At 46.1% G+C, this 23,324-nt stretch overlaps 1 protein-coding gene across 17 annotated transcripts in view; it reads right to left on the bottom strand.

The window, feature by feature from the left end:
• CADPS (calcium dependent secretion activator) overlaps positions 1–9,648 on the bottom strand; it is a 388,847-nt gene extending 379,199 nt beyond the window's left edge. For 6 of the 17 annotated variants that reach the window (XM_083156052.1, XM_083156058.1, XM_083156053.1 and 3 more), the window contains exon 1: positions 9,128–9,646. In XM_083156052.1, the coding sequence (XP_083012178.1) occupies positions 9,128–9,463 (336 nt within the window). In that variant the 5' untranslated portion in view covers positions 9,464–9,646. Of the gene's footprint in view, positions 1–9,127 lie in introns of all 17 variants that reach the window. The other 11 variants (XM_083156054.1, XM_083156062.1, XM_083156064.1 and 8 more) reach the window with 4 other exon arrangements.
• Between the last annotated feature and the right edge of the window lie 13,676 nt (positions 9,649–23,324).

The raw sequence follows: 23,324 nt of genomic DNA, 5'->3' as shown, positions 1-23,324 counted from the left end.
AGCGCAACTGAAAGAATTGGGCCGGGTTGTGCCTCATTCCACAGCAAAGATGGTAACTCTGGGGCAGATGTATTAAGCCTGGTGAAGAGATAAACTGGAGAAAAAGTGGAAGGAGATAATGCACCAGCCAATCAACTTCCAACTGTCATATTTCAAACACTGCTGATTGGCTGGTGCGTTATCTCCTTCCACTTTATCTCCATGTTATCTCTTCGCCAGGCTTAATACATCTGCCCCACTGCCTCTTGACTACTCCCCAGGAATTCCCAGGAGAATTTTGCAACGGTCAACAGGATTCCTGGAAGATTAGATTCCAATGAAGTGGGCAGGCCAGAGGCTTCTGCGAAACAATTCACAGTAAATTGCGTTATCGTAGGCTCCGTCAATGACTGCTCAGTGAATGACATTATGATGTCATTCACTGACCCCTCCCACCCCAGCAACTGATTTTTTTTTTTGGGGGGGGGGGGGGGGGGGAGGGAATAAACCCGCCCTTCTTTAGCTGCAAGCAATTAGTATAGCTTTGAAATAAGCAGAGCTGCACATTCTATTGTGAAATCAATAAAATTAAGTTACGTCCAATCGCATTACTGCCATACTGTCAAGGGCAAATTGATGAATTTTAAAGTCAGGCTCGCCATAAATAGTGGGTATATTACATGCTACAACATTAACAGGGGTAACTAAAGGTACAGAAAAATATTATTATATAATTCACTTTGGTCTAAAAGATTAAGGGCGGTATTCAATCCCCGCCACTATTTCCGACAGGGGAAATAGCGGCAGCCACCTATTCAATGCTGTCGTTTCCGACAGCACTGAACGTGGAATTCGACAAAACGGATCCGACTTTAAAACCAGTCGGATCCGTTTTGTTCGAAAATGGCTATGGATTGTCCAATTCATGGCCGGATTTCCACAAACCATGGCCGTTTACACCGACACGCCCCCTTTTCGAAAGTGGACAGGCAGAAGATTGAATTCCATCTGTCGATATATTGTCAAGTTGGGCGAACACGGCCAGGGTTCCGACATTCAGAATCCAGGATTGAATACCTCCCTAAACCTCACCATTACCAGAGACGTCTGGAGGCGTTCTGCTTTATACCACGCACCCAAGTGATTTCCTAACAGGTGTGTACACAGCCAGCAAGCTATGCCATCATTAGGTCGACCGCTATTGGTCGACAGGAAGAAGAGGGCAACACATGAAAAAGGCGCACTAATTTGGTGTCCATGTCGACTTAGACACCAACAATTGTAAAATATGTCAACCATGTTCCATGTTGACTGTCCATCAGCCCCTGCCCCAGTGGAGTTTACAATCTATATTCCCTACCACATATACACACACACACATAGCAGGGACGTGCAGTCAGGGGAGGCAGGGGAGGCAGTTCCTCCCCTGTCATTAATGAAAAAAATAATAAAATAATACAAAGCTAATACTTATGACACATATTATGTCATAAGTGTATGTTTTTTTTTATTGTTATTAACATTTTCACCCCCCTTTAACTGTTTTTCTGACTTAGGAGGCACCAAGTGCAGTGCCTCCCTATGACAATGTTAAGGATTTAGAAATAGGGGGCGGGCAGCAGGCGGGACTGAGCACGGGCTGTAAAAGGTCATTAAAAAAAGCTGTAGAAACGGCACCTGTACAGGTGCCTCAGTGACAGGGACGTGCTTTCTGCCTATATGAAAGTACGCCCCTATCGCTGAGGCAGATGTGATTGGGCAATCACATCTGCCTCAGTGCCAGTGGCGTGCTTTAATATAGGCAGAAAGCACGTCCCTAGCTGTCACTGAGGCACCTCTACAGGTGCCGTTTCTACAGCTTTTTTTAATGACATTAGCAGCTGCTCTGTGCCCGGGCATCGTTCATGTTCTGCCTGTAGGCAGTAGTAGACTTGGAGGGGCTGGCTCAGGGTATGTGCTGTTAGACCCTATAGGATAGCATAACTGGGACACCATGGGGCCTAATTATGATACATTGGCTATTAAGTGCAATCTAGTGCTGGCTTGGTGGAGCCAGCACTAATGGGCTCTGTGGGGAGCGCTGAGTCCTGGTTGCCTCTGACTTGACAGGCAAGAGCTGCTCTGCGGTCTCTGCTGCTTATGCAGGCGGCATCTCCCACACCTGCCTGTCGCAGAAGTAACCCAGACCCAGCGCTCCCCACAGAGCCTGTTGGCGCTGGCTCCACCAAGCCAGTGCCTCACCAACCACTAACCTCACCGCACGTCACTGACACATAGACATTCTAGGGTTAATTTTGTTAGGAGCCAATTAACCTACCAGTTTATTTTTGGATTGTGGGAGGAAACCGGAGTACCCATAGGAAACCCACGCAAGCACAGGGAGAATATACAAACTCCGCACAGTTAGGGCCATGGTGGGAATCGAACCCATGACCTCAGTGCTGTAAGGCAGTAATGCTAACCATTACACCGTCCGTACTGCCCCGCAAACACAAACTAAAGTACAGTAATAATTAGTATCGCTGTAGTACCGTATATACTATAACACATTTCTCCAGGGCACGAACTAGTAATCATGGCGTTGTATTATAAGAACACGACAACTGCTAATATAAATACATTTGCTGCCACATCTGCCTAAGTAGGTTTCCTTATGGCATACCAATGACTAGAACATCTGTCCGGGCAGTACACAATACCTCCCAAGTGCCCCCATTTATCACCATAATAGTTCTGCCTGTCTTCTTTTCTATTCTTTCATTTGAGGCTTCTTGTATAGATCATTGCAGATACATTATTTGATTGACACACGTATTATGGACAGAGTAGTAAATCACACTGAATGGTATACTACACTGAAGCGGAAAATCCATGCGATCCCGTTACAGATTGATGGTTGGCTCAGCTGTGGGTTCTTACAATTAGACAGGTTTCGGATTTGAAACACGAATACTAGATTTGGTGAAATAAATACAATAATAACTTTTTACGTGTTGTTTCATTTTTAGAAAAAGTGAAAAATTCTCAGTTCAGTCTCAATTCTTGTGATGATCAGTTTTACACAAACATGTTTGTATTTAGAAATGTCGGATATTGGGGTCTATTTACTAAGTCATGGAGATAAAGTTCCTCTAACTGACATGTTCTATGTTCTAACTGCTAACCGCCCCTGCCGCGCATATCCCCTCCCTAAAATGCCAGGGGACTTGTTCCCTAACACATCCCCTTGCATGTGGTCGATCGGGAGACCAATCATTCGATAATCGCACACCATTGAATGATTTTTCTACTCTTTGGTAATAAAAGTCAGTCTAGAGCGGCTTTTATTCCAGCCGCCGATCGCCGAGAAGGGGGCGGAGGCTGATGTCATGTGATGTCAGCCGTCTGCCATGAGCGAGCATCGTCACGCCTACGTGTGCAGCAGTTGAACGCCCAGCATTTTTTATGAGGACACCCATCAAACGCTTGGCGTTCCCTGCGAGTGTGATACTCGCTGAAGACGTTCACACAGGTGGTTTACACATGCGCATTTCGCGCATGTGCGGACCCCCATCATCAAAAACTGGGATGAATTCGGACCTGAAAGGTCTGAATTGGCCCCATAGAGTACATGAGATGTTAAATTTCCTTTCTAACTTATACCCCCTTTCACACCGCCCACCCGGCAATTACCGGGCATTATTGAATGCTGGGTCATTTTGCTGGTTGCAGGCTGATCCCAATTCACACCAACCGCAAATTACCAGGTTAAAGCTTTTCAACCTGAAAAACCCAGGTTTTTCTATGGTGTGAAAGGGTCAAGCCGGGCCTTAAATCCCAGCTCACCGACCCTGGTCAAGAGCAGGGTCGGCAACCTGGAATTTTAGACCCTGGTTGGGTCACACCACAGAAAAATCTGGGTTTTTTAGCAAATTCCTGGGTTGAAAAGCTTTAACCCGGTAATCTGCTTCTTGGTGTGAAAGGTGCATTACACAAAACCAGTTCATGGCTTGTTCCTTCCTTTGGCTACTAAAATAGTGCTAGTCCCTGAGGTTTATTGATCATGGAAGAAGAAGAGGTCAATAGATTGGTTTAAGGTTTGCTCTACAGAAACCATTGAGTATGGACATATGCACAATGCAATTTAAGGCCATGAGTAAAACGTTGTTATAAAGGCATATCATGAATTACACATATACAACCTAACTCACCATATGTCAGCTTTGCTGAACCAGACTACTAAAGCCTTGGGACCAAAAGTGGATCCTTTAGTTAGACTTTTTAAAGATCACAAACTGTATTTACTGTATATGCTACAAATTCCACAACTTAACAAAACTGTGTCAAACTGCAAAGCTGCAACAATCACAAGATGTGCACAAGTTGGCACAGAAGAATATGGGTTTTGATTGACGTTTGTCATAATCCACTTGTGCTTTTTCCATTTTTTATATTTTTACCAAATGAATTTGTCTCCAATTGCCATGGAGACGAACCATGTCGCATCACTTCCAGGTTCTGTCTGCACCGTCATCAGCGTCTCCTTGTTCCTTTTCCCGACCAGCAATCCACTGGGAGCTACCTGCAGTGCCCTCAGACATCAGCGATCATCTTCCCCACGCTGGCACGGGTGGAGGAAGCAGCGCTATTAATCCTACAGGTGTTAGCAGGAACGATGGAGACAGAACAGTCAGGGGACAGATACAGAGGGACCTTATTCCTGACCTTACACTACTCCTCCACTACTCCTTAATATAAGGACACACAAGGATACCGCTCACTTCCACTCTACTCATAAATACTGTAGATATTTCAAAGTGAGAGGAGGGGGTATTCATAAATGAAAAGCCTAATCAAGGAGTACAGGAGAGGAAAAAGGTTGGGAACCGCTGGAATATAAGAATATTTTTCACGTAACTCCTAGGCCTAATGTTCTTACTGAGTAATTTAAAATATATATATTTTAACTTAAAGTAAATTGTGTTTATGGGTCATCCTTAGGTTTATTTATATAGTGAGATATAGGTCTTGTTGTCCACATATTTTTATGATTTTGCCTATTACCTTGACCATAAATAATTTGAGTTGGTCCTGGACCACCAATCCAAGGCTCCCCTCAAGTGTCCAGAGGCTCTCCAGGGCGCAAAGCATACGGTTTCGGAACCACTGTCATCTAGAAGAGTGTTCTGCCATCAATGGTAAATGAATGGGTTTCATTTCATAGAACTGATGTGAGTCAGGTCTACTTTCCCCGCATACGAGATCTTTTCACCAAGTCAGGTCTTATCTCTGCTCTATTCACTCAAGTAGTTCACCACAGACTCTCTGAATTATGGACAAGTGACAAATCATTGAGACAGTGGGAGTAAATGCAGTGATAAAAGCTGCAACTCCATTATACAGAGGCATTTATACTGGCAACCAAATTGTAGACAATGTAAACTATTGTGTAATGCTGTCAAATGGAGAATAACTTTATGGTGAACTGACAGGGGAAATACATACAGTACGGAACCATCAGGACACTATAACGAGGCAATGTTCAAAGAAGTACTGAAGATGTCGGTATCCTAAAAATGATTAATATCATTTAGATCTATTTGGGATTACAATGTACCTTTTGGATACTTAAAAGGTAAAGAACTTGTTACTAACAGTATTAGTTATTTTGGAGAAAATGTAACCCTTTGGGGTATATTCAATGCTCTTTAGCGAGCAGTGCTGATTGCTCGCCGTCACAGCTCTTGGACAAAACGGCAAAGCTCACGGCTAAATGCAGCGGGCTCCCTGCATTAGCCGCGAACCTCCCCGTTTGAGGGAATCTTCTCCATCCCCTGACAGCGAGGATTCCCCCGAACCGTTGAATAGGGAGAGCGGCCGGCTTGGGGGTTAAACGGCAAGGATGACTTGTTTTCGGCGATCCTACCCGAAAAAAACAGCCATCCCTGCCATAAACACACCCCCTTGTCGGCCGCATTGAACACACCCCTTTGAGTGCCAACATCTCTGTGAGAGATGTTCAAAATATCCCGTGTCGCACACATTTGTTACATAAATTCAAATAAAAGAAAAAAGTTGTGCAAAATAAGATTATATTTACTATACAAGGTAACATTACAGGTCATTATGGTGAATACAACATGTTTGCATGACAATTTTCACACCTATTTTGACAGATTCACTTGGCACTCAAAGGGATAAGATTTTATAAGCATCACTTACAAGAAATGCACCCCACCCCACCCCACCTTCCTATGGCAACTCTTGTACCAAAAGTTTTTAAAAGAATAAATATTAATATTTAAAAACTATAAAGGGACGCCCAATTAATTCTGCCCTTGCTTTTTGCACTTTTTCCCGGTCGCTCCCAGTAATACTGTATATATGACTAAAGGAGGGAATTCAGTTAATGGTGAAAAAATGGAAGTACCTAGTCTCAGGCTTTAATGCCCATTTAATTCACCTGAGATTCTTTTTATCTGTCTTAAAAATAGTTTGTTAAAGAGGCCTTAATAAAGAATTTGTGGTGGCACCCGATAGCCGGTTAGTTATCGGGGATATATTTCTGATCTATTTTTCTAATGTAGGTAAAAAAATAAACCCGGGTAAGTCCTGGCTTTGGGGCTAATTCGATAGTCCCAGATGGTTCATTTAGCCACTTTGAACCTGCTAAACCTGGTCTATTTGGGCACGTTAGTTCGAAAAAAAGAACGGGTGTTCTGTGATGGAACAATTGCATATCTCCCCCTCTAAAGTGATGGGTGATATGACACAATAAAACAATTGAATTGCCCGCATAAACTGAAGGTTGGTTCATTAGCTCATTGATGTTACTTTAAAGTTTTATTTGATATATTTGTGTTTTTGATTTCAAAGTTCCAACTGAAACATCTGAGATGAACAACATCATAGGCACAAGTTCAAAGACGGTGTAAATAACTTACCTACATATAAAGTATATCAACCAAATATCACTAATCACTATAGAAATGTCAAAGGCCCATATTACCATGCATGAGTATTCAATGTAAGCACAATGCAGTGATAGTGTTCTTCCAGGGTGGTCCAGGACCTGCAATACCCCCTCTCCAACCATTCCTTATGTCTATATTAAGAAATACTGTCCAGTGATATCTACATGGACAGGAATATCCCCAGAGAATAGCAGCGGCCGGATTGTATCATACAGTGCACACAAAATCAGTGCTGGTGTCACTTTAATTAATTGGACTACTGCTCCATCAGTTAAACTGCCAGCTAATGGAACCTAGGGGGTTTGCTGGCCTGTATTAATATGCAGTAAAAATTGGAGAGTGATACCGAGAACATCGTTCATTGTCTTACAAATCCTTCATATCACACATACAAGACGCAAGCAACAATTCTCTGCATTCAACAATGTCTCAGAGGCACAAAAACCACCTGGGATTTAGCCGCTTACGGCAGTAACTATTAATGCTAGATTATAGAAAACAATGGGCACCTAGTGCAGTACATTGGCCCAAATGTCTGTGCTTAGCTTTATCTCCGCTGGCACAATGGCATCAGGCTGGCAAATCATAGTGGCAACATTAATGAAATTGCAGCACTGTGCAACTTTAACTGCATGTACTCCTGTACCTAAAATTAAAGTTTATAAATAAGCATATATGTGGACATTTACCATAATCATATTCTAGGTTCTTGATTACAACTACCTAAGGTTAAGAACAAACCAATGAAAAACATGACAATTTTTATGTCTTTACACCCCCCTCCCATTGGTCAATACTGTAGATATCCTGGTCTAAACTGTCCTTTTAAACTGAAAACATTGGCGTACTTTCCAGTCAATTTGAAAAATATGAAACAAAAGAATAATTAACGCCGTGGTGGAGCAAAGGGTCACATTTGACACCCAAGGCCCAGACCTAGGTGACCTTTCTAAAGATCCAGGCCTGACAAATGGCAAGTGAATGAGAATAGATTAAGTGACTGCTCTTGATTTGATCACTGGACACATCTATTAGTTGCATGCCCCAAACGACTCCATCGCGGAGAGCTGTACTCCAAGGGGGGGTCTGCCTGGGTTTTCATTAGTACCATACAATCAAAGGAAATACTGGTATGACTGGGGCTGCTCCATACCCAAGCGAGTACCTTTGATGTATTGTTAAGTCATACACTGAGGCTTGGCAATTTCCATTACCGCACAGACACCTTCACAAGCTCCGATGCTTGGCCAATTTAACCCCTTCCAGACATTTGTTTTGCATCCAACCTCGGTAGCTGTGGGTATTTCACAGCTGATTTACTGGCCCGGCAATAATTCTGCCATATTCCACCTAAGTCTATTGATTTAGGACACGAGACGCTATTTATTAGCAGGTGCACTACAGGTCTCCACTGCAACATTACACAATGGGCTGTCAATATCATCTATCAGAACCAACCGCAACAATGGTACAGGGGCCCCTTAAAGAGCTGCCACATTTCTATATGAATGGATGTTTGCTGGATGCAAGATAAACAAATGATGTCTTCCTGTATCAGGCATCTGAGCATCTCTCTCCTCTCTGCAGGAAGCTCACCCGTAGGTGGCGCTGTTGCATGAACCTGGCACTGGTGACGCCTATGGAGGAGTTGGGTTATGGGAGGGTGCAGCAGATACTGTCATTCTATAGCTCCAATTGATTTACTCTGCTGCTAACATGCGCCCTGCAAAAATCAATGCATCCCAGTCTCTGCTACTATATGCAGCTGCTGCAGGAAACCTCTCATAGCCCAATATTCCATATCTTCTAGTGTAGGGCTTGGCTCCATCCCTGAGCAATGGAACTTGCCATGACCCTGCTATCTCCTGTAGGTTACTGTCTGCCTCCAACCATTATGTAAGAGTCATATCTACCCCTGATGAAGTTCCCAATCCTCTCTGGCCCATCCTACCACCTTCCTGCACCCTAGATACACAGCACTGGGCATGCAATGCCCACCACATCCATTGCACTTACTGGTCTTGCACTAAAAAGGAGAGAGTATGGGGGCACTGCTGTCCACACCTCCCCCGCCATCTGTGCAAGGCTGCTGCAGAACCTCTTTGCAGTGCATCCGTCTCAGCTGTGCAGCACTCAGCAGAGAGAGGTTCTGCAGCAGCTGAGGACCCCACACAATGCATGCCCTCCCCCCTCACCTTCTGCTGCCTCCGGGCCATGTCGGTGGGCTGCTTGGCATTGAAGGGGTAGGCGATGCACCGCATGACAAACACATAGAGCTGCAGCTTCCTCTTCCTCTCCTCTTCCTCCTTCTGCAGCTTCTCCAGCTCTTCCTTCTCCTTCTCGCTGACCACGGACGGGCTGGGGCTGGAGGGCCGGACGCTGCTGCTCCTGCTGCTGGGCTGCAGCCCCCCGGAGCTCTCGCTGGTCCGGCTGGGGGAGAGCCGGGCCCCTGTGCTGGGGGCCAGCACCTCCTTGCATTCCTCCTCTACGATCTCTTCCGATTCCTCCTCGCTGGAAGACGGGTCCAGCATGTCTGCGGGCGGCGGAGAGGCGATGGGCGGCGGGGAGAGCGGGGCTGTGCAGCCTGGTAATCCCGGGCAGCTCGCCGGATCAGGCTGCAGCAGCTGAGTGCGGGCTGGGCATTGGCGGCGGCTCTCTCCTCCCCTGCACTCTTACTGGAGAAGGCGAGCGGGGAGAGACACAATGCCCGCCGCTGGGGGCTGTCCCATCCCTGGCTGTAATCTGCTCATGTGCCGCGGCAGATGGTGCCCCTGCCCCCCCCCTGCTCTGTGTGCAGTGCGCCGGCCAATGGCACCCGGGGGCAAGGGGTGACCGGGCCGGAGCTGCCCAGAAAGTAGGGATAATTACCAGGGGGCAATGTATTCAGGCAGCAGGGAAAGGGATCAGGTTGCAGGAGGGTGCTCAGAAAGTAGGGACAGTCATTAGGGAACTATGTATGTAGGGAACACAGGAAAACCGACGTGTCCAAAAAGTAGGGACAATCATTTGGGGACATTGTTTGCAGGGATAACAGAAAGACGGATCAGGGTTCAGGAGGGTGCCCAGAAAGTAGGGACAATCATCAGGGTACATTGTATACAGGGAACGCAGAAATGGGGATCATGGTGCTCAGAAAATAGGGACATTCATTAGGGGTCAATGTGCAATGAGCCCAGAAAGAGGGATCAGGGTAGAGGCAGGTGCACAGAAAGCAGGGGCAATCATTAGGGGGCAATGTATGCATGGAACACAGAAAGAGGGATCTGGGTGCAGGAGGGTGTCCAGAAAGTAGGGACAATCATTACGGGACACTGTATACAGGACACAGAAAGAGGGATCAGGGTGGAGGCGGTGCTCAGATAATAGGGACAATCAGAGAACAGTGTATGCAGGGGAAACAAAAAAATGGATAAGGGTGCACAGAAAAGAGGGACAATTATTAGGAGACAGTGTATGCAGGGGACACAGAAAGAGGGATCAGGGTGCTCAGAAGATAGGGACAATCATTAAGGGGCAATTGATGCAAAGAGCACATAGAGGGAGCAGGGTGCATGAGGGTGTTCAGAAAGTAGGGACATTTATTAGGGGAAATGGATACAGGGTGTACAGAGAGAGGGATTAGCGTGGATGGAGGGTGCTCAGAAAGTAGGGACATCATGATTAGTGAACTACAACCTATCCCACAAGCAGGTGGCCAGGGAACAGGAGCTGCGCAGAAAAAAGGGAGATGCCCACATGGCTAGCCAAGTAGCAGGGCAATGGGTAATCCGGGATAGTGGGACTGGTGGTCCAGAGAGCAAGAGGATGGTCATACAGGCAGCAGGGGATCACGTACAGAAGAGGGAACAGGAGTGAGGAAGGATGTGCTGAGTGCATGGTGCTGGAAGCAGGGAGATACAGTGTAACCGGCAGTGCTGAGCCCCATGAGCTGTCCATGGTGCTGAAGTGTCAGATCCTGCAGTCAGCCAGCATCTAGCGACACTTCTATACTGTGTCCAATCAGCCAGCTACAGCCCGGAACACTGGCCTATCGTCCAGGTTTAATGGTATGCGATCATTAGGTCGACCACTATTGGTTGTCAGGTAGAAGGTCGACATGGTGAAAAGGTCGACACAAGCAAAATGTCGACACGGAAAACGTCAACTTGACTTTCTCATAATTTTTGTGACTTTTGCATACTTTACCACCCTAGTGGGCCTACAGAGAGGAAATAATATAATAGTGTGCCCAAAGCGTTTGCCAGGCGTTTGGATGGGGTACACTATACCGGTTCCCATGTCCACATAGACACCCTAACAATAGGCGGATCTAGAATTATGGTAATGGGTGGTCCCAGATCTAGACATAATAGCAGGGGGACCTTTGCGCGGCGTAGACGCGCATCACAAAGGGGGCATGGCCTCATGGGAAGGAGGCGTGGCATCACAAAAAGGGGTGTGGTATTACACTTTAGACATACACAGTAATGCCCATTACACATTTTAGCAAACTCCGTAATACCCATTACACATAAAGCCACACGCCGTAATGCCAATTACACATAAGGCCACACACCATAATGCCCATTACACATTGTGCCACACATCATGATGCCCATTACATACTATATAACAAACCACAATGCCCATTACATATTTGCCACATAAGTGCTGCTTACCTACGTGCTGATTGCTAGGGGGTTCTTGCTTGATGGCACCATAGTACCCATTACACATGATGCCGCACACCATAGTACCCATTACACATGATGCCGCACACCATAGTACCCATTACACATGATGCCGCACACCATAGTACCCATTACACATGATGCCGAATACCATAGTACCCATTACACATGATGCTGCACACATAATGTCCCTTACACATGATGCTGCACACATAATGCCCCTTACACATGATGCTTCACACATAATGCCCCTTACACATGATGCTGCACACCGTAATGCCTCTTACACATTAAGCCACACATTATGCGTAATGCCCCCACATACCGCCTCTTGTAGCGTCCCTTAAGCAATGCCCCCAAAAGTGCCACTTACTGTAAATTTTTATATGAGCCTTCGCTGCTGATGCAGGGAGAGATGGAGAGCAGTGCAGCTGCTTCTATAGGGAGAGGAGCAGAGCGCAGCGCAGAGCCCGCTCCCACTCCCCTCCTGGTGTCCCCTCTAGCCGAGTGGACATTTTAAATATTGTGCGCTCTGTTGTTGTGCGTGACGTCGGGGGAGCACGCCGGGTGCCGGCACCACATGATTAAAGGGGGGCGGGCTGAGGTGAAAGCGGGGAGAAGAATTGGAGCGGAAGCTGCAGGGGTGACAGTCATTGACAGCTGGGCAGAGAGCAGGGGGCTGCCCGGCTGTATTCAGAGCACTGCAGGTCACGGCTATGTGAAATAATACCCCTTTCACAACAGAAAATGCAGGGATTTACCTGGGAATATGCATTTTCTGGTGTGAGGGGGAGAGACAACCACTCCCCTCTCCCTACCCCTCTTAACCATCCAGCTATATCTTCGGGACCAATTGACTCATTTACATGAGACCAGTATCATATTGAAGAACTTTTGATTTGGCTTCAAATGATTTTGGTCCCGTGAAACTGGGCTGTTTGGTTCCAGAGAAATCTGCCCTCAAAGAACATAAACAGTCATGAAATTACATTTAAGAAATGAAAAAAAATGGTTTAACCTCAATATCCCGGAAACCAATTAACCCATATGGAACCAGCCTGGTATCAGATTGAAGGCCCAGCGATTTGGGTTTGACTGAGATCCACCTCGAGCTTCAGTGATGCCAAAGAGGGAACTGGCAGCCGTTGAACTGAGTGGGGGTCGGAATTAGCGGGTCCCATGTTATCCTATAGGGAAAACGTTCCAGCTTTGCCTGGCAGTATATCCGGTTTCCAGGGGGCTAGAGACACGGGGCTGGGCTCGTTGGAGAGCCCCATACCTCAGCTACAAAATGTGCACCCCCGGACCACCCCCTAGATTCGCCTTTGACCCTAACAAATGCTGACCTTTTCCATGTGTCGACTTTTTGACCATGTCAACTTAATGCCTATCAACTTTTTTCATGTGTCGGCATTCAGCCTTTTGACCAGTAGTTCAACACCCTGGTTCTATCTAGCAGAACTAGATAAGGCTTCCCGCATCCCGGGCCGGCATGTCAGGGCAAGTGTGAGCTGGAACCTTCACGCACACTGACACTGGAAGCCCAGACTCACATTTCCAAATTCAATTAAAACTTTTTTCTTACACATGCGAATTTAAATAATAGGATAATTTTTCCTGCGGGAGCCGCAGCTAATGCCATCCTGAGACGGTGTAGGATAGCTGGCAGTATTACCCATTGGCATATTTCACAGCCAAGGCCCCATCAGTGAGCACCACTAATTTGCACTGGGGCATATCCTGGTCAAACAACATCCGCAAGTATAGGGAACCGGCCGTGCTCTCTGCGGCCCTGTCAATACCAGGAACACGGCTTTGGTATCGGCCGAATGAGTGCAGAGATTACTGTGCACATTGCATTCTTTGGACTGATCATTATACAATTGTACTTTATTTTTAATGCTGAAATTGACCGAATGGTAAATTGGACCTGTCACTAGGGTGGCCAATTCCGGGATTGGGATCGGCGGGATGCTGGGATTTGGCCCCCAAAACGCCAGGATTTCAATCACGGGATTGCGCAGCCTAATGCCGGGCAGCGTCTGAGCACTTAATCAGACACTGCCCGGCTGTTCCCAATGCCTGCCCTGCAGCACAGAGGTCATACTGCACAAGCCGAACAGCCTCACTGCCGAAGGACGTACAGCCACCCTGCCCGCCCACAGTCGCACTGCATGCCCCGGTCCGGCTACCCGGTGCCCGGCCGCCCGCATGCACAAATCCCACCTGCTCCCACCCACACCTTGCCATAAAGGTAATGCTGGGGCCAGGGGCGGATTGGCCATTGTATCTACCGGGAACTTTCCCGGGAGGCCGACACTACAGAGAGGCCGCTGCTGCTGAAATGTGCGCATGCGCACACTCACAGTCACGAATTTAGAGTGACAGCCTGGGACATCTGGCCGGGGCTGCTCAGCCGCTCTGCGGCAGGAGGCTTCGCCCACGGTGTGGGCCGACATCCTCATTGGTGGGTGGCTGCCGTCCGTCATAGATAGTGGCCCGCCTCCCCCCCCCACCCCCCGCCCGATATATCGAATGCTGTTTCCGATGGCCGCGAGTAACAGAGCAGTAAGCTGCTGCAGCTGCATTGAGCTGCAGATACAGCCACTGACAGGCAGGGGGAGCACCTCTTAGACTGAGGACGGAGAGGGGAGAGAGACGAAGAGCAGCAGCGCTGTGGCCGGGCTGCAGCATTCGGAAAGAATCATGTAAGTCACACTGTGGGCTCTGGGGATGCCAACACTGGTTGGCAACCCTGTTAGGGAATGATCAAAGTACACTGGTGGTGGGGGCCGCCGGGGGTGGGGGGGCAGGGAGGGAGGGGAGAGAGATTCTGTGTATATGTGCCATGCCTGCATATGGGAGGAAGGGGGGTCTGTGACTGCCTGCTGTCAGCATTAGGGCAGACAGACTCACTGTGACAACTCAGATCCCCCTCCAGCTCAGCCCCCCCATAGGCAGACATGTGACATATTCAGGACCCCCCCCCCCCCCCCCCATAGGCATATCAGACATAAAATGTCTGCCTATGGGGTGGGGGGAGAATGAGCTGTGCTGTGCTGTTGGGATGTGACATGTCTGTCTATAGGGGCTGTGCTGGAGGGGTATGTGACATGTCTGCCTATGGGGTGGGGGCTGTGCTGGAGGGCCTGTGGCATGTGAATATGTGAGTCTGCATATTTGTGGGGGGCTGTGCTGGAGGGGGATCTGATTATGTGACATGTCTGCCTATGGGGGTGGGGATGTACTCAGGCCCGGCAACAGGCACGGTCCAAGGGTACAGCTGACCCAGGCCCCTGCGTTCTCAGGGGCCCCAAAGCATGGCTGCGGCGATGATGCACTCAGCCGCCTACACAGCACCCTACTCAGCCGACCGCCCACTCTACCCTCCTGCCGTGCAAGTTCCTTCACCCACAACCCAGCCACACTGTGTGCATTACATGTATAGGCGTCATTACTACTGCGGGCATTATGTGTATAAGTAGTGTTACTACTGCGGGCGTTATGTGTATAAGTATCGTTACTACTGTGGGCATTATGTGTATAAGTATCATTACTACTGCGGGCGTTATGTGTATAAGTATCGTTACTACTGCGGGCGTTATGTGTATAAGTAGTGTTACTACTGCGGGCGTTATGTGTATAAGTATCGTTACTACTGTGGGCATTATGTGTATAAGTAGTGTTACTACTGCGGGCGTTATGTGTATAAGTATCGTTACTACTGTGGGCATTATGTGTATAAGTATCATTACTACTGCGGGCGTTATGTGTATAAGTATCGTTACTAATGCGGGCGTTATGTGTATAAATATTGTTACTACTGCTGGCGTTATGTGTATAAGTATCGTTACTACTGTGGGCGTTATGTTTACAAGCGTCGTTACTACTGTGGGCATTATGTGTATAAGTATCGTTACTACTGTGGGCATTATGTGTATAAGTATCGTTACTACTGTGGGCATTACGTGTATAAGTATTGTTACTACTGTGGGCGTTATGTGTATAAGTATCGTTACTACTGCGGGTGTTATGTGTATAAGCGTGGTTACTACTGTGGGCATTATGTGTACAAGTATCGTTACTATTGCGGGCATTATGTGTATAAGTATCGTTACTACTGCGGGTGTTATGTGTATAAGTATCGTTACTACTGTGGGCGTTATGTGTATAAGTATCGTTACTACTGCTGGCTTTATGTGTATAAGCATTGTTACTACTGCTGGCGTTATGTGTATAAGCGTAGTTTCTACTGTGGGCATTATGTGTATACAGTAAGTATCGTTACTACTGCGGGTGTTATGTGTATAAGCGTTGTTACTACTGTGTGCGTTACGTGTATAAGTATATGCCCAAATGTTATTTCATATTATTTATTGTTACACAATAAATTGTATATTGGACATTTATTCTGCTCAATATTTTTTTTCATTGGTCTGTAACCAATTATTTGATAACCCCCCTTTTAAAATCCTGTTTGCCACTGCCTATACCTTGTTAGTAAGCAGCGCTGCAGCAGTACACAGCATCAGTGTCTGCTCTGATGCACTGCAGCACTAAATTAATGATAATAAATAAGTGTGCTGTACGTCCCAATATTTTTATTTCATTTATTTACCATTTTTTAAATACGTTCTTGGAAGTGGCATATTCAATAATATGGGACGAGGAACTTTTGGCACTCAAGCTGTTGTTGAAATACACTTAACAACATGTCAGTTTTGCTATTAAAACTGTTGCAAGGCATGCTGGAATGTGTAGTTCAACAACAGCTGGAGTGCCAAAGGGTTCCTCACTCATACTGTATATTCCAAAATGTTTTCCTTTGATAGGGCCTGGGCCAATTATCATTACTGTGGGTGTTAGAGTCAGAGGAGAGTGCAAAATACCTATATGCCCTATATATCCTGTCTCTGCAGATGGGGGCCCCTTCAAAACCTTGCTATGGGGCCCGAAAAAAGTTCTGGTTACGGCCTTGAGCTGCCCCTTCCAAAAATGTCTGCTGGTCATAGAGGAGGGCTGCAGCGTATGGCGAGCCGCAGCAACTTCTACTCCCATGTGCCTTTGTGGAGTCAGTCTGTCTTCAGGCACTGAGCAACAGCCACCACCCTCCTATATCCAGTCTCCACCGCAGAACACCAAGCTCAGACCCCAGAGCTGTAATCCCCCTGGGCAACAAGCATGTAACACCCCCCCCCCCCCCCCCCCATGGCAAGGAGTATAAATCCCCTGACATCTATCATGTAATCCCCTGGGAATGAGGATGTATATCCTGGCAACAAGCATGCAACCCCTGACATTGCATATGTAGCCCCTAATATTGGGCATGTAGGTAAGTGGCCCTTATGTGGCATAATATGTGATGAGCATTACAGTGTATGGTATAATGTGTAATGGGCATTATGGCATGTTGTATCGTATGTAAGGGGCATTTTTGTGTGTGGTATAATGTGTAATAGCATTACAGTGTGCGGTGTAATGTGTAATGGGAATCATGGTGTGTGAATGTGTAATGAGCATTACAGTGTGTGAATGTATAATGGGCACTAGTGTGTAATGGGCTTTAAATTTGAAGTAAACAAAACAAGCCACAATGTGTTTTTTTTGTGTGTGTTTGGGGGCCCAAACCATATTTTTGAACCTGGGCCCACAACTCGCTTGTTCCACCTCTGTTTGGACCAGTGCAGTGGATAGCGCTGCTGCATGCGGCGTGGACGGCTGCTGATCGGCAATTTTTATTTTATTTTATATAACATACATATATAACATACATGGCCTGGAGAGGAGGCAGGACAGTAGCCGCTTGGAGAGAGGCCGCATCCAGTAGCAGGCAGGGCACTGTTCGCCGGGGAGTGCACTGGGAGGAGGCAGGGCAGCGGACTCTGGAGTGACAGTCTCACTCTGAGTCTGTGATTGTATGTGTGTTGGGACGTCATGACGTCACCGCGCACATTACAAGAGGCGCAAACTGTGCTGGGGCAGGGTGGGAGGATCAGAACGGAAGAAGCCTGTGTTGGAGTCCTCAGTTGTGGCTCCTGCTCCCCTGAGTCCGCTCACAGCAGCAGAAGACTGCTCTCAGCAGTCCAATGGCTGTGGGGTCAACTAACTGTGCACTAGCATGAGGGAGGGATGGGATCAATAGGAACAGTGTATGCATGCATGTATGTATGTATGAGAGTTGCGGTGTTGTATGTAAGACAGCGGTTTATGTATGAGATTGGTGTGTGTATGTATTAGAACGGTGTATGTATGTATGAGAGTAGCGGTGTTGTATGTAAGACAGCGGTTTATGTATGAGATTGGTGTGTGTATGAGAGTGGCGGTGTATGTATGTATGTATGAGAGTGGTGGTGTATGTATGTATGTATGTATGTATGACAGTGGCGGTGTATGTATGTATGAGAGTGGCGGTGTATGTATGTATGGTCAAGAGTGGCGGAGTATGTATGAGAGCGATGTATGTTTTAATACAGGATTACGGTTGAAAAAAAGTCTGCAGTAAGTTGCTTTGTGGACTAGCATGAAAATCATCGGTAACACTAACAACGGTTCTTGTACGGCACTAGCCATAGTGCCGTAGTGTAGTTGTTAGTTGGGGGGTCTGGGGGCCTGGCACCAGCAAGCCTGGCAGGCCATTGTTGCATGTGGTATACTATGTAATGGGTGTGTGACGTGTCATAGGCATTATGGTGTGATTTTTTTGGGGAGCTCCTGCGGCGCGCACTATCCCAGTTGTCCCTGCTTTACAAAAATGAGTAAAGCCCTGACATGATGTGTAATGTGCATTACGGGGTGTGGCATTCGTTTTGCCTGTCAACAATTTATCTAAGTATAGTGATGTAATAATCCCGCCTGATGTAATGTTGGCTCCACCCCTTATTGATTTGTTGCCGCCCACATGAGGCCACTTTCAGAAATTTTCCAAGGCCACTTTTAGTTCCCAATCCGCCCCTGGCTGGGGCATTTTTTTATGTATTAGGGAAGCCAATCCTGGGATTGGGCATTTTTCAATCCCGAATTCCGGGATTGAAAAAATTCCCCGGGATTGACTTCCCTTCCTGTCACATAGACATGACATCACTGAATACAGTTGTCACTGAGTCCTAATGAATTTATATTTTGCATTCTCCAGAATTTTGGTTGAGTCCCCCAAATAGTTGCTTGCATCATATAACTGGTTGCTTCTGAAGTGATAAGTTGAATAATCAATGATATTGGTCCAGCCCACAGAATATCTGCTTGATTGATGTCCCTACTACAGTACCTAGCAATTTAATAAAGCAGAATCTCAGCATGATTGGCTCAGACCACATATTGGTAGCATGATTGTTCCCACTGGTTCATAGTTCTCTTATTGGTAGAGTTCTTTGAAAACTGCCTCAACTCACAATATATTTGCCCCGTCATTATGTGGACACTTCAACTTAAAAGTGCAAAGAGGAAAAGAACATGGTGGAAATTGCACCCAAGGGAAGTGATACTCAGCAGATGGCCAAGAACAAAAGAGAAAACAGTTGGGGGCTAATTCACGAATTAGCTAAAGCTGATTCATAAAATCGAATGTGTTTGGTGGTCAATGTATCTGTTACTAGTACCAAGGTCATAATGAAATAAACAAGGTTTGTAGGTAGAGGGTAGGAATGGAAATGCAGATGGTAAAGAAGGGGGGGCATAGGAAGGGGCTGCTATGAAGGTCAAAATACATACCATTAGGTTGACCACTAAAGGTCAACAGGGTTAAGGTCGACTGGTCAGAAGGTCAACATGAGCATTAGGTCGACAATGGGAAGATGGACAGTCAAAAGGTGGACATGAGTTTTTAAAAAAATGTTGTCCCGAATTCCGACATAAGTCGTCATGGACACTGTATCAGGGTACCACGTGCCCTTGTTGCTTCGTACAAGGTGCCTCACTGCGTTGGGCACACTATTATATTCTCCCTCCACGCCCCTAGTGGATGGCACAAGTCAGCTCAAAAAAAATGTGAAAAACTCATGTTGACCTTTTTGATTGTCGACCTTCTCATTGTTGACCTGATGCTTGGGTTGACCTTCCAAACCTGTCAGCCTTAGCCATGTCAACCTACGGGATTTCACGTGTCAACCTAAGCCCATTTGACCTTTAGTGAGCGACCTTCATAGTTTCAACCCATATGTAGGATCACAGGGTACATTAACAGGCAAATATGACTGCAATGCATCATGGTACAGATGGTGCAGCTCTCATTAGAGCTGCTCCTGGCAATAGAATCGCCATACGCCGCCGCTCATCAGCTGCCAGAAGTGTGCGCGCAGGAGATGCTCACGAGCCCTGTTCTGATGGAGCCCGTCTCCGTCGCTCCCCCACCTCTGCCTGCATCCCCCTCCCTAAACTTGCCATACCTCCGAACCGTCCCAGATTCGGCGGGACATTCACGATTTACGGCCGATGTCCCGTCGTCCCGGTACTGCTTACCGCAGTCCCGGCTTCCCGAGACGGTTGGGAGATATAAACCACGATAATGGGGCAGATGTATCATAGCAGCGTTTATCGCGCCGCTATGAGACTTCCTGCTTCACCTCAATAGCGAGGCGAAGCAGGAAGGGACATCGACAAGATGTATTAACATCTTGTCTGCCGAAGCGGGGGAGCGTTACCTCCCCCCTCCGGCGATGTCCCTTTCTGGAGATAGCGCATCAGTTAATACTGATGCGCTATCTCCTGTCCCCCGGCCGGCCGCACTGGGCATGCTCGGGATCTCGCTGTTCACACGAGATCCCCAGTGCAGCCCAGACCTAACAGCAGGGACAGTGCTGTCCCTGCTGTTTAGATAGGGCTTCACCAGGCTGATGCTGGCGAAGCCAAAGCAGGCTTCGTGCGGAACGGTCAGCGATGCTGACCGTTCATACATTCGGCCTGCTATCATTTTGATAGCAGCGCCGATATGGACAGGGGCGCATAGCGCCCCTGTCCTTTACCGCATCTCACCTCCTTCATACATGGGGGAGAAGCGGTATCAGTGCACATAACGTGCGCTGATACCCCTTCTCCCCCATAACGACCCTTCATACATCTGCTATTACGACGAGCGGCGAAAACGGGGGCGTGGCCGGATTTCGCGTCACCCCGTGAGGCCACGCCCCCTTTTCTCGAGGCCACGCCCCCTTTTCGGGAACGCGCACGGCTTCGCCGCGCGAACGTCCCGGCCTCCCAACTTCAAAAGTTGGGAGGTATGACTTGCCCGTCCTGAAGCGGGCACGGTTTCTGCCATTTGCCGCCGCGTGTATGTGAGATGCTCACGCGACCCCATCAGATGCAGCGTCTCTCCATCAGCGATCGCCAGCTCAGGGAATCTGGCGATTCCCTGGGCTGGCCGAGAGGCGCTACATCTAACTAAAAACTTGCTAATAGCGAAACGGTAAATCAAATTTGCAGTTGTTTTATTTGAATATATTTAACTTTCTGCAAGTTTAAAGCCATTCTGATATGGAAGAGGTTAAATGTGTGTTACTATTGCTGACTTCACCCACATTTTCGGTTGATAATGAAACGGTATGAAGCCGTACCTTTAGGGAAAATAACACATATTCCTCCAGATGGTAGGACACAAAATGAATTTTCTGCCTGAAAAATTATGACTGCTCTCTCTCTCTCTCTATTGTACTCGCAAACAACTCAAAACATACCTGGTCTAGTAAATGCTAAATTATTGTTTTACCATTGTTTGCAATGTAATGCTGTATTACTGTACTGTGCAACTTCGGGTGGGTCACAGGATCAGGGCAACCAGCTCTCAGCACAAGATAATAAGCTGTTCTCCTATTCAAATCGTTGTGTTGCTTACAGAGATGGAAAAATAAATGATAATATTCCTCATATTGCCTCACACAATCATTTTCACGCACACACATCTTCAATACCCCTAATGTTATTGCATTATTATCATTTTTTGCAATGTTTTAAAAGTAGGGATATGGGTGCCATTAAAATGAACTCAATAATGATCTTGAGTGAAGGGGGGATTGATGGGGGGGGGGGGGGGGTTGTGCAATACACCTGCCTTTGTATGATCAATTTGAATGGTTCATTAGATAGACAGGCACAAACAGACAAACGTAAAGAAACACAGACAGCCCCTTTAGTCGTCATTTACAATATGTAGGTTCTGCAGTGGAACATCTTATTTTAGGCATTGTTTTCCACTCAGGGAATAACATTGCTTTTATTGTAGATTTTTCTGAGAGATATTCTAGCATGTGTTTCTTTACTTACAGAAAAAATGAGTCTAAATTATTTATAAAGATGACTGTGTGGGTAAAGGATTAAACTGGGACACCTGTTTAAATTCTAGGTTTAAAGTGCACCCATGCCTAAAGACAGCTGAGGCAGCCATTTTGTCAGCTTCAACATCAGTTATGAGAATGCAGCCTATCCATTCGCTAGCAGCTGATTCTTCAAAAAAAAAAAGCTTATGTAGTTCTTTTGTGATGTTAAAATATATCCAACATTTTTTATGTTTATTAAACTGTAAAAGAAACATGAACAACTATCTTGGACAATAATTAACTTTAAAGATTGTCGCACAAATTTGGAATTACCGTGCTTAAATAAACTTGTCCCATTCACATTTATTATACAATTGGATGGCTCCTTACAAAACATGATAACTTTTGTGACTATAACAGAATATTGTTAGAGGTTTAGCATTTAAGAGTCAAGATTTATGCCTCGGCTAAAACTTTTTTTAATGTTAATAATAGAGGGATGTCTTGGCGTTCAGGTTTAAGATATGCACCAATGTTAAAATTATTTATGTGTTATGATATAATATTGTTAGGATGACATTGAGGCATAGTTACCTCCCCTCCTGCATTCTGCAGGAGACTCCCTGAAATAGCAGCAATCTCCCTCTCTCCCTCATTAGTCCAACAATCTCCCTCATTTCACCTAGCCCACATTACACTGTTAAATTTTTTGGGAAAAAGGAATGAGACATAGATACATTTACATTGAATCATCAGCACCATTTCCCAGCACTTTACCAAGTATAGTAGCTCTTAATAACTGCTTTGGGGCTCATCTACATTTGGATATAAGCATTTTAAAAGATTACCATAAGATGTAGCTTCTAGGTGCCACGTTCACAATCTCTTTTCACAATCTCTCCATATATGGAACTAGTCACACCCTTTGGGTGGAGCATGACACACCCCCTCAATGTGGCGCTGTGCAAAATTCTACTACCAACTATAATCTCCCTGAAACTTGTTTTCAAAAGTAGGCAATTATGCATTTAGGTAAGTGTTCTTTTGTTTGACTTTTTAATTCAACCCAGAATATTTTATTTTAAGCAACTAATTTGTCTCTCGTCTTAGTTAGACATAGGCGGTCTACAGTAGAAGTGCCAGTCGTTCTGTCCAGGTTCCGTTCATAAGCGATATTTTGTAGGCTATTTTTTAAGAACTAGTTTAACCCTTTGAATGGCAACATCTTTGCTAGAGATGTTCAAAATATCGGCTAAAAATGCCAGCATCGCTCACATTTGTTATATAAATTCAAATAAAAAAATGCAAAAAATAGATTATATTTCCTATATAAGGTAAATATTACAAGTCATGATAAATTAAAATGTTTGCTTGCTAATTTTTACTATTTAATTTTTAAATATCACTTAACACTCAAAGGGTTATTGTCAAAATGGCATTGCCTGATCTAGAAGAATAATTTGTTTAAATATGTGCTT

This window comes from Crinia signifera, chromosome 8 (assembly GCF_055691185.1).
Source record: "Crinia signifera chromosome 8, ASM5569118v1, whole genome shotgun sequence".
In the NCBI taxonomy this organism is placed as follows: domain Eukaryota; kingdom Metazoa; phylum Chordata; class Amphibia; order Anura; family Myobatrachidae; genus Crinia; species Crinia signifera.
This window is presented reverse-complemented; position numbering and strand designations above follow the sequence as displayed.